Source organism: Thermobia domestica, chromosome 4 (assembly GCF_964235325.1).
Source record: "Thermobia domestica chromosome 4, izTheDome1.hap1.1, whole genome shotgun sequence".
Taxonomy (NCBI): Eukaryota; Metazoa; Arthropoda; class Insecta; order Zygentoma; family Lepismatidae; genus Thermobia; species Thermobia domestica.
The window spans coordinates 332,560,989-332,573,911 of NC_137457.1; the positions used below are offsets into that span (position 1 = coordinate 332,560,989).

The window sequence follows — 12,923 nt, forward strand, 5'->3', positions numbered from 1 at the left end:
AATTTTCAATATATATATTTTTATAAGAAAATATACATTTAAAAAATGCTAAATTCAATACCTCTCTCATTCACCCCTCGCAAGCTCAATGACCATACACAGGGTATTACTAGTTAGTATGTTTAGTTATGGTCAGGGCCGTGCCGTGGAAAATCAGCGCCCGGGGAGAGAGTATACGACGCCGCCGCCATACATATATTCCAAGCAATTTTTCCTATCTTCTTTCCTTTTTTCTCCCGAATTTTTCGCCTCCTTACTTTGGTGCCCGGGGCCGTTGCCCCGCTCGCCCCCCACAGCACGGCCCTGGTTATGGTTATTTGTAATAGAACAGAAAGAACATTATAGTAGTGATAATATAATGTATTAATTTTCTGTTTATTATAGCCCATACATGCGTGGTAGTAAATTCAGATTTCTATGGCTAAGAAGAACATGTTAGCCTCAGTGGTAAATAGGCAATTTATCTTTTTATGATTTCATACTCAGACTAGCTTTTGGCTAGATGGGGGCTCCGCCCACAGACCCCCGATTTTGCTCGGCTTACGGCTTCGCATTTCTTATTTATCGGCCTTTGCATCAATAGTGAATTTCGTGAACTTGCTCTTCATATTCCCTGAATATGCACATCCAGGGGCTTCGCCCCCACACGTTGTCTTTGCTCGGCCTCGCACCCCTTGAACCCACAATTCTATCGTTTCTTTCCTATTTCAACTATATAAAAGATAAGATTTTGTATCCCACGAAAACGCCAATTTAAATAGCATGGGATGTTCTTCATCCCCCTATAGACCCCTAAAAAATTAAAAATGTTCACTTTTGGCAATTTTCCTGTCGGTTAGTCCTGGAAGGCAACAATCATGCGAAATTTCATCATTCTAATCCTGCCGGAAATGCCTAAACATTTTGGGGTGTAGGAGACGCCCCATATAAATAACATGGGAAAGATTTTTCAGTTCTCCATAAAACCACTCTACGGTTGGAAATTTTTATTACTGATGATTCACTCAGGTAACGCTAACGAAAACGTACAAGCATACCGAATTTCAAGTTTTTATTTCAATTTTAAGTACCTAAAACATGAGATTATGTGTCCAAAAATGGCCCATTTAAATAACATGGGGAATTTTTTCATCCCCTCTTTAGACCCCCTAAAAATTAAAAATATTCACTTTTGGAAATTTTCCTGTGCTTTTGTCCCGAAAAACTACAATCATGTCAAATTTAATCATTGTATCCCTACAGGAAGTGCTCAATAATTTATGTCGGCTCATGTAGTTTTATATATGTTTATGATATTATGATTAAATTATATTAATCCACATTTCTTTTAGTTTAATGCAATCTTTACTGGTTTAATGAACTTTAATGCAGTTTATTTATCTTTATTGATACAATTTTTTATGCTTGTGGCTCTTTTGGGGGGAGATTTTCCCCTCCCAAATGCTGAGGGGGAGACAGAACAGAAAACATTCAATTTTTTCCCCCTATATAGGGTTGCCATAATTTTTTTGATCCAAAATACGGCCAAGCCTTGAAATGACGACCCATCGAAGATAAGATGCCCAAACACAGAACAAATATTTTGAAATTTCTTATCTCAAAATCACCTTTCTACGTTCTTAACATACAATTGTTTACTGTAAAACTTAAAACACTATTAGAAACTAACATGTTTTATAAATTTTTCATTAACACAAAATAAATCATTCCATGAAATTACGCATATTAAATCTAAGCAAAAGAACCCTGCAATGCGAAAATGAGACACTTTTGATAAACACAATCTACTTCATTAATAGTAACTAAAATATAAGTTATATGGTGAAAATACAATTCTTTTTGCTCGAGATTTTTAGCAATTCCCGACTTGGAAATTTTCGAGCAGCTCCAAATATACGGACATTTTCGTATTTCATGCTTTGTACGATACGGACACGGACCCAAAAATACAAACAGTCCATAAAAAATACGGGCATATGGCAACCCTATCCCTATACCCTTAGTGCAGGACCCCCGATGTGGATAAAATGCACGCCATTGGAAAGTTTCATCCTTACTGAAGAGATAGACACCGAAATCGTCTCTCTAGGTTAATTAGGAGCCGAGGTACGAAGGCTCAAATTGCTGGCTCAACTGGTAAGCCGTTGGTCCTGAATAGGTTAACAAAATCGCCAGTGTTGCCAACAACCTCTGAAGAAAATAGGCTAGATGGCCTTCAGAAATAAGCTTTTTTTTTTTTTTTTTACCCAAAAAATGGCTTGATTTTGAACTGTTAACCTACAATCCACATTGTGAATCGTAAACCCTATTTTTGTGTGCAGGATTATAAGTGAGTTATAGTAAAATTTGAAATATTGAATTTTATTCTCTGAAGACTAACAAGCAACATACATGACTTTAACTTAGGTACACTCATGTCCAAAATTATTGTCGCATGTCTGTAGATATGTTGTTGTAGGAATATAATTTGATAACGATTTCACCCGGTATCTCTTATAATGTTAGTATGTGTATAATGGACAAAGACATGTATGTGGCAAATTTCATGTCAAAAGAGTAATAAATAAGAACAATAAAACGAAAATAATACTTTATTGTACGTTTAGCAACATTTTGCTTTACTCACTCTAATTCTCGTATTTATAATTCTTCTCCTAAGAAATTTACCACAAATATACATTTCCCGATTATACACATAGTATCAGTATTAAAAGTACAATGCAAAATCATTATCAAATTATATTCTTACAAGAAGACAGTTATAGATATGTGACAATTCATTTTGGACATGAGTGTACAATAAAATTCATCAACAACTCATCTGATTTGTGAACGTTAACAGCATATTATCAGTTGAATTGAAATAAGTCGTCGTCGATGACGTCAGAGTTAGCCGAGATGTTGGAGCTAGGTGCACCATTGTTGCATTGTGCATTTGTTATGCTTGTGTAAACTCAGGCCGGTAGCCAGCCCAAAAATGTAGGGGGAGCCTGATCCAAAAATATTAAGTTCATCACCATATTATAGTTCATTTGCAAGCCTACCGTGAAAATTTTAGGGGGGCTCGCAAAAATTTAGGGGGGCGGCCCCCTAGACCCCCCTGGATACGGGCCTGTGTAAACTGCCATTGTTCCAATCTTCAGGTACTTTTTTCGGCAGATCATAAGCCTTACAAACATTTTTTATTTCTCCGTACACCCACGTGAATAATCATGATTGCATTGCGAGTTTTCAAGCTAATTATAGATCCTATTTGTTTTCATTTAATTAACAAACACAATCTCTATGACTTGATTAACCGAACAGATTAGATAGCTTTCATTCTTGCATTGAAAAATGCGAAAATTAAAATAATCAAAATGTAACAAACAGAGCCCTTACGGAGCTCCTTCGTGGCTAAGCGGTTAGCATGCGGGAGACCCGGGTTGGCGCGGGAGACCCGGGTTCCATTCCCGGCGGGAGCTCATGTGGTTCGGATTCCACGTTAATCAGTAGATCCACATCTCATATAGCCTCGCTGCTGAACGGGACGTAAAATTAAAAAAAAAAATCAATCAATCAGAGCCCTTACGGGAGCGACATTAAAATTCTGAGTCGAAGGGTATTGTTAAGTAGTTGTAAATCTGTGGGCGGTAGGGATGCGCCCGAGACAAGATTTGTGGCTGTCTCGTCTCGAAAATGTGCTGTAAAAGTGATGTCTCGATCCGAAAAATGTATATTTCTCTATTGGAAGAGCCGTGTCTCGACTCGAATTTTGTCAGGAAAATTCTGTCTCGACTCCTCTCGTGCGCATCCCTAGTGGGCGGGGAGAGAGAAGAAGGAAAAACAAGTGTTCGTTGCATAATAAAGCATCCTCTGTCTAGAGAAATCAATTAATATGATAATATACAATGACAAATAGGCTAATTTTTAAAAATTACACATAATTTTCAAAGAAAAAGTACTTTTAGAATTAATTTAACGGCTAATAAAAAAGCCAAAAATGGGAAAAGAGTTTCATAAAATAAGCTATATTTAAGGCTATAAGCATTTCGTAGATTTGCATAGCTAAAGACGTGTCCAAATAGGCTAGATTTAGCCTAAAATAGGCTAAATTGCCATCACTGAAAATCACCATTACTGAAACACATCCTGCCATCTACTGACGAAAAGCGACGGTTTTAGTGAGTAAACACGATTGCTTGCACTGCCATCTACAAGTAGACTTTTTAACTAAATAGAGATGTCTGCAAGCACCATTACTTGTAGACACAATCAGAAATATAATAATAATAGTAGTAATAAAAGAAACAATACATATTAGAACTTACACATTCTACATTTAGATAGAAATCCTAAATACAAGACAGCGATAACAAAAAAATAAAAATAAAATATTCACTGTATATTTTTTGTTAGTTGTTGAAATTGAACAGTAAAACATTTTTCAAACTATCGAGTCTACCATTAAATGTGTGTTTTCTGAGCGAATTACACGTCTTAAAATCTGATGAAACAATGGACTGTTTTGATTTTTGCTCATAAAAACTATGATTGTTGTTATCTCATCAAGACGGAATTGGTATGAACCTAGCGTGTGACTGAGAAAACAAGCAAAACTTATAACAATAGAAGAAAAGGAAAAAAGATTCGAAGTTGCAATAAATTTAAAATGTTCCCATTTTGCCTTCACAGTTGAGAAAGTTTTCAAAATAGTTAAGTGTTGTATTATATAGTCTGAAGAACAATATGGCTGCCATAACCAAACGTTATGGAGATAAAAACATTAAATAAGTTTTCCTTCAAGCTAAGGACATGTTAAATTCAAACTTTTGGGGAAACGTCATAGCGTAACCAGTACTTGAAGCTCCATCTTTTCAACCACAACAACAATGAAAATACTAGTTTTATTGCATTTATTTTTATTAGTAGTATGCGTGCAAATGAAGCAACAAAATCTGGTAAGCTATTTATGTAATCCAAAACATATTTAATAATTAAGGTTGGTTACCTTCTAAAATGCAAGTAAAGCTTAAGAGTTCCCTAAGGTTTCACTTTTGGTACTCTTTTCCCTTTCAAATTAAATATTTCGAATTATATAATATTTTCAACAACGTGAAATATTTTAGACAGTTAAAAAAATTGAAGTGATAATTTCATGGAATTTTAATAAGTGTGGACTGACGTAATCAAGTCATACTAAATTGCATACTTACAAGTGAGGCTACTATGTCCTTTCTAGATACGAATCTATTACAATATTACTTTCAGGTATGTACGAACTACTAAAAACGGAAATATGATATCTTGTATTTAGTTTTATTACATTGTCGTTTGCATCTTATAAATAATAACCATAAAATATATCCGACACGAAATAACATTTCCTTAAAATATATTTTCGTAAGTGTACTACAAGCATGAAATTACAAATTATAAAGTTAATCATATGTTTTGGATTGTTGTTAAAATACGTGAAGATGAATTTAGAATATCTGATAAGCTATTTAGGCAATCCAAAACATTTGATTAACTTTATACTCTAAAATGCAAGTAAAGCTTTAGGAGTTCTCCAAGGTTTGACTTTTGGTCCTCTTCTGTCTCTGATTTTCCCCATCGAAATTAAATATTTCCAATAATTTAATATTTTGAACAACTTGAAATTCTTTTAATAATTAAAACGTTGTAGTAAAGATTGCATTAGACTTCAAGAAGTGTGGATTGATGTAATGCAATCACAATAAATTGATTGATTGATTGATTTTGAGTTTAACATCCCGTTCAGCAGCGAGGCTATATGAGACGTGGACCTGCTGATTAACGTGGAATCCGAACCACCTGAGCTCCCGCCGGGAATCGAATCCGGGTCTCCCACACCAAAGGCGCGTATGCTAACAGCTTAGCCACGGAGGAGCTCCACAATAAATTGAATACTTACCATTGAGGCTAGCATGTTCTTCTTAGCCATAGGAATTCGAGTTTACTCTCAGGCATGTAAGGGTTACAAACATAAAATTAATACATTGTATTGCTACTACTATATTGTTGTTTCTGTTCTATAACAAACAACCATAAATATAACAGGAAATAGCAAGCATTTCTTTAAAATATTTTTCTCATTTGTATTGTAAGCGTGAAGTTATGAACTATTTGTAGTTAGTAGAATACGCGGAGATAAAAAAAAAAAAAAAAAAAACTATCTAGCAAACTAATTATGTACTGCAAAATATATCTAGTTAAGGCCATACTCTAATATGCAAGTAAAGTTTTAGGAGTTCCCTAGGATTTCGCTCCTGATCATTTTCTTTTTCTGATTTTCTGATCAAAATTAAATATGTACAAAACTAATATTTTCAACAGTGTATAACATTTTGAGCAATTAAAAAGAAATCGAGGTGATTTTATTGAACTTGTGGATTGGTGAAATGAAATGATAATAAATCAATTTCTATCACTTCCCGTTTGAATGGAGGTTCGACAGAATAAATGGTATCTGTTGTTGGGACGCTGAATCAATTCCAAAAACAGATTGCTGGTATCTGCAACTGTTTTTGCTCTATGTGGATCCGTAATAAAACAGAAAGTAGTAGTAAATTTCTACCATTTCTGGTTTCAGTACAGAAATTAGGGTATATGTATATCTTCATGAAATACTGAAAAGATTCCATAAACGGTTGTTGTAATCTGTAAATAGTTTTGTTCTATGGTAATCAACTCCGAAACCGGAAAAGTTTAATATTTCAACCCCTAACATTTACAACTTCTATGACTCCATTCAATGACGCAACTGTTCTGAGAGCGAAAGATTGGGCAAACGCCATGTTAGTTTGATACTGTGCATCTTTTCATGTATTTCAATTTCGTTGATAAATCTCTATAGTTTGTTTGGCAATACATCATTTCTTCTCCACGTAACTTCACGAATTTCTACCAATTCTAATTTTTTAATATCTTTTCTGAAATATTCTAATTATCCTAACTTAACATGGCAAGTAGTTCCATGTTCGTATTCTATTTTTTTTTTCGGTCATACTAGCGTTCTTTCCACCAGCTATATTCTTTAGATTGTCCAATGTCTTCCTTAAACACGCAAACTTAAACTTGTTGCAAAATTTAGCAGTTAACAAACGGTATACTCAAAATATTCTACTGTACTACACAGAAAGTTGATCTCTTTATATCCATCACATTTAGCAACCTTCCAGTCTTTAGAATTGCTCCAGAAACATGAATCAAGTGTCGTTATTAGTGTGGTGTCTCAACGTCCTGGCGTTTGAGTGTTGTGTTGGCGCTAGTGCTATATCCACGAAACTGAATCTCTTATCAGGAAAGGACACATCATGAGTCTTTCCCACACATTTTTGTACAAGCGAATGGTAAAAGGCATTGTCGGGAAAATGTTTAATCACCGGAGTGCCACAGTTGTAGATATCGTGACCAGGAAATCACCAACGGAGCCAATGCAGAAACATTCTACGAAAAGAGATCTGTTTAAGGTTTTTAGCGAAAATTTCTCCTGAGGTGCTTCGTGAGACTCGTCGATTGTCAGCGGAATCCACCAACGCGGCGCAACATGGTCCAGAGTTTATATCTGGCGCAGTCCACTGTAAGCCAATCTCTCTTTTGGCTACCGATACGCATAAGCAGAATGTTCACAACAACCTCCTTCGTCGCCACATTGCTAAACGTAAGATAAATTGTTGTAAACTGTACGATATCCAATTAGGAGAGGGGTTAAAATGGAAGACAGTTATCTTATTGAATGAGCCGTACATTTATCTTATGTATAATAGTAAGACTTTCACAATTGCGTACCGTCATATTGCTGGCAAGGTACATACTAAGTTTTACCACCAGTGCAGAAAAAATACCGTGATTGCCTCCGGATACGATTTACAAGGAGAAACTGAAGGTACATAAGGTAGGCAAAAACGGGAAACTAAATACTGTTTTCTTGCGGGAATCCATCATGACCCCATCTAGCGGAAAGATAATCCTCAGTTAAATGAGATTCATTCAACTTATAATATCTCCAATTTTTTCTCAAAACTGGTAACAGATACAAACATTCTGTTTGTTTTAAAATACGCGAACACTCTTTGTCAATGCGTAACATAGATGGCAACATCATACAGCACACAGAATTTTAGCGGCAGCGGTAAGAGTGATGACTGGTTAGGTACAAAACTCGTCGTTTTCTCCATTTGGGTGGTGTGACATTGCTTGATATTCATCGTTAGTTGAGTGAGGCATGTGGTAGTGACATGGATGTGTCTAATACGATCAGTTTAAAGAAGACAGAACGTCGTGTGACAAACCGAAACAATCTCGACCTCCCACAAGCCGGTCTGAAGACATGATCGAACGAGTGAAGGAAGTTGTTTTGGAGGATCGTCGAATAAGTGTGGCACACATCGCCTCCAAAGTTGACATTGTCCTGCAGGGTCGTTAATCATTACAAAGTACAACGTACTACATCTTTACCCCGTCAGGCCCCTCCCTTCCTTGACTCGTTTAATGCTACCTAGTTTGCGCTTTACGAACGTTCAATCTTTCTGTTCGACATAATCTATAAATGAAATTAGAGTATGATTCTAGGGCATTGTCCTACTGAAAATTTCCGGAATAGAGTTTGTGGTGTGAAGTTCGACATTTAAATTATAATGTGTGTGGGGAGTAGTATCATTTCGGGTCTAGCTTGGAGGAGACCAACATTTCACTGATTTAAGTACACTTATTCGTTTCTGCTTAATAGATTAGTATATTATTGATTAATATACTGTGTGACTAACCTATGTACGGATGACCATAAAAATAATATAAACATCTAAAAACCGGGATTTACCAAATTAATATGGCGTTAAACCACCTTTCACCCTCAGAACAACTCTAATGCGACGTGGAATGGACTTATAGAGATCATGAATGGTAGCAAATGGAGTTGAGTTGATTTTAGTTTAGCGTCCCTTTCAGCAGCGAGGCTATATCAGACGTGGACCTACTGATTAACGTGGAATCCGAACCACATGAGCTCCCGCCGGGAATCGAACCCGGGTCTCCCGCGCCAAAGGCGCGTACGCTAACCGCTTAGCCGCGAGGAAGCTCATGTAGCAAATTGAATATTGCGTCATAGCGCGTACAGTACACCCAACATTTCGGTGAGAGAAGACGTAGGCTGAAATCTAGGTCGGATTTGTGTCTCCAAAGCTGACTACAGATGTTCAAATATGTTCAGGACGGGCTAGAGGAGGTGTTCAACCTCATCTCGATGTTGGTCAAAGTGCGTTGCAACATCTGCAGCTGTATGAATGAGGGAATTAATATTCGGGAATATGGCATCGTTGCCCGGAAACAACATTTGAACCTTAGAATGCATAGGAGCCATTGAAAACTGGAATACTGCGGCCCTTAGCATCACAGAGTCGCCTCCATGTTTCATGGTTGGGCGGAGACAATAGGGATCATATGCTACTGTAGGATTCCACCACAGCATAAACACGGCCCGTGGTTTGAAATAAGGTGAACAATGACTCATCCTATCATGCCACTTGTTTCCAGTCATCAGCAGTCTATGCTGCTGTTCGAGACACTATTGGCGTTCTGCTGAAGCGACATATTCCCATATCAACGGTATCACCTGTGCAGTTCGGCCCAGAGCGGCCATGCTGTGTAATTCGGGAAGACTGTGATTGTTGATACAGGCTTTGGAAAATAGTGATTAAGCTTCTCCGTAATCGCGGGACGGTACCAAGTTACGATCCGCTGTAATTCATGATGGGATTTGCTATTGAGTGTTTTGTTCTGGACAATGTTTCTCTTCGCCGTTTTGTTGTGAGATTTCCAGATTATACTCGGATACTCGAATATTATCCCTCGTTACTGTTTGCGTTGTTTCCAGTTTTTCGCGGAGTTTGGGGCCTGAGACGGCAGACACTAGTTGGTGTAGAAGCTTGGCTTTTTGAGGCACTAGCGCCACACACTGCTCTAACCAAGGATGTTATAAGATAGAGGATCTGTCCATACGTTTATCCTATGAACTCAATGAAACCAAAGAACAACCGAACATCGTCTGAGCTGACACGTCTGATTGGCTACTCTCGTTACTGCCATGATTGTTGGCTCGAAACATTGCGATCTTAGTGCGCAGAGCGGACAGAGTGGGTGTGAAAAAAATGTGACGTATTGCTTTACGATTTAGTTGTGTGGACAGATCCTCTGTTTTATAACATCCTAGGTCGAACGGGTACTGTTTTCCAGACGATCCTTATGTCTATTTGGTAAATGTTTACTTTGTACCCAAGAGTGATAGTTTGGTATACTATGTTCGCTTTCCTGATATAAAGTTTCAGAAACTCAAAGCCTCGGTCCCTTTCCAAACAAAACCACAAAACTGCACCCAAATATCGACAACGAACAACCCTCCGCTGGCGAAGCCTATCCGTCAATGCTTGTACGACGTTGCCTATCTTTCCAAATTGTCAAGAAAGGGATCAAATGGTCAGTGATTTTTTCTTTTTTGTCAATTCTTTTTAAAATCCTTTTCACAATACACTCTATTTTTACTTCCCGTAACTCAAATATAGTAAACGTATTTGATGCGAAACTAGAGCAATGTAACACAACAAACATACATGTTTTCCTTGAGGTATTCTGCCTTATGCAGAGTCGTTTTGACGTATGATTAGCGTCATACTAAAGGCCTGACTACTGCAGGAAACGTATGTTAGTCGAACTCTTTAGGATGGCACTAATCACCCTTTATAACGACTCTGCATAAGGCCCATTACATTTTGATGCAGTGCTTTAAAAAAATCAAGAAATAACAAAAAGGAAAATTTGGCAACAACAGAACTGTCACCCTCACCCACTTTCCTTCGGCCAGCCATAAATAAGCCCCCATACTGAGTTTGGTGACATCCTCCACCACCCACGGTGTGTCGGCATCGGACAGCAACTGTATATAAGGATAGCGAACGTACTATACCTCTCATGCCCTCTTGCATACTTGCTATACTTTGTGAACAAATGGGGGGCCGCGATGGCTCAGTGGTAGAGCGTTCACCTCTGGTGCGTGGGGTCCCGGGTTCAATCCCAGACTCCGCCAAGTGGACTTTGTGGTGGACAAACACCGTTTTTCTCGGGGTTCTCCCGTTTCCTCCCACTTTCTTCATTTCATTCATCACTCATCATCACCGTCTCCTTTAGCCTAATCGGCATAATCGTGGGACGTAAAACTCAAAGATTTTTTGTGAACAAATAGTAAACTTGACTAAATATTTTAGAAATATGTGTATGGAATAATGACTGTATTTATCTTTTTTTATTTCTTCGTTTCAGAACTCGAAGAAATCACTAGCTCTTCCGGCACGGAGAACACTTACTGCACAAGGAGTTCGATCTGACTCGAACAAGAAGAGTTCATCATTAAGAAACGCTTCTCCAAACAATCCCCTTTTCTTCGATGCCACTCCTAATAAACTGCGACGAGGTATTCGATCGGTGCCTATGTTAAGATCTGGGCAGGATAATCAAAATGATTACGTCCCGAAAGAAGCCTTGAGAAGTGCCAAACTCGGAGGCGGATTAAAATCAGCGTTCACAGCTCGATCCGAGAAAGGACTCAAGCTTATTTTCAAGCCTGGATCTCGAAGTGGGCAAAGATCTGGGAATACAGCCTTCAACGACGCACCGGCTGGTGCAAGAAACAATAAGAATGTATTGCGTAATTCAAAGTCAGCCAACAATAACTAACAACTGTAAACAGCTGGTGCTGGAAAAAGTTAAAAAAAAAAAATATTTTAGTTATTATCATAAGTCAAAGTACACCAGCAGACATTCTAGTCAAAATGTACCAAAATTCCATCCTGAAAATTTTGCCATGTACGGTTTGAAGTAAAGGAAAATATATTTTATATTGTCTGATTTATTTAATATTAAATATTATGAAATGAATTTCTTTTATAAAAAAAAGACATTTGGTGAAGTCCCAATTATCTATATACGGGAGGTGGAAAATAAAATAAGTAAACAGCCGTGAAAAACCACAACTGACGTACCCTTGTAGTACTTCACACATTGTGGACTGTAATTTGCCTTTTTTCGAGATCCAGTGTAGATCCTGCTCCATTATGACCTATTAGTTCATCTGTGAGTACTGCGGTACAGGCCGGTAGCCAGCCCAAGAATGTAGGGGGGGCCCGATCCAACCATATTATAGTTCATCACCATATTATAGTTCATTTGCAAGCCTACCGTGAAAATTTTAGGGGGGCGGCGAAAATTTAGGCCCCCCCCCTAGACCTCCCTGGATACGGGCCTGCTGCGGTATTACTTTCCTGAGTCAGTAGGTAATTTTCCAAGACTACAGATGAAAATCAAACGAGCTACAGTATCAAATGTTACACAAGCATACATGGGCGCTAATTTCTTTGTAAATTTGGGGGGCCCATTCAGATGCAGAAGGTATATATATGAGGATTTTAAGACAAATTGCATTCAAATTATGCCAAATATTGTATATTCATAAATACAATAGGGGGCCAACATGAGTTTTTTTTTGGGGGGGGGGGGCAGGATCGGCACCCTTGCAAGCACATGCAAATCTGAGAAACATATGGATCATTCAGACCACACGGGAAACACGTCTAATTTTCAAAGTTGTTGGGTAAAGAGACATAAAGTTTTTTTTCGATACGCTTAAGTACGTGTAAAAGCTAACATTGTTTCTTTTCCTTTTTTACGTTATGACACAGTATTTGGAAGTAAATCATTTAAGCCGTGAGAGTAGCTTCAGATAGAAATATTAAAGATAAAGAAATGACGAACAATGGACATGATTCCCTTGTGCACTGAACGTATATTAAAATCAAAAACTACTTGGCACAACAATTCTTTTTAGATATGAGCCGCTCCAACTTTATCTGTGAGCGGCCGACTGAATTACG

At 37.7% G+C, this 12,923-nt stretch overlaps 1 protein-coding gene across 1 annotated transcript; it reads left to right on the forward strand.

Moving 5' to 3' along the window:
* The first annotated feature begins 4,746 nt into the window (after nucleotides 1-4,746).
* Nucleotides 4,747-11,812, forward strand: LOC145683574 (uncharacterized). Its single transcript, XM_081754922.1, has 2 exons — nucleotides 4,747-4,940; nucleotides 11,317-11,812. Exons 1-2 carry the CDS (start codon nucleotides 4,872-4,874, stop codon nucleotides 11,728-11,730), a joined length of 483 nt encoding a protein of 160 aa, XP_081611048.1. The 5' UTR covers nucleotides 4,747-4,871; the 3' UTR covers nucleotides 11,731-11,812.
* The last annotated feature ends 1,111 nt before the right edge of the window (nucleotides 11,813-12,923 follow it).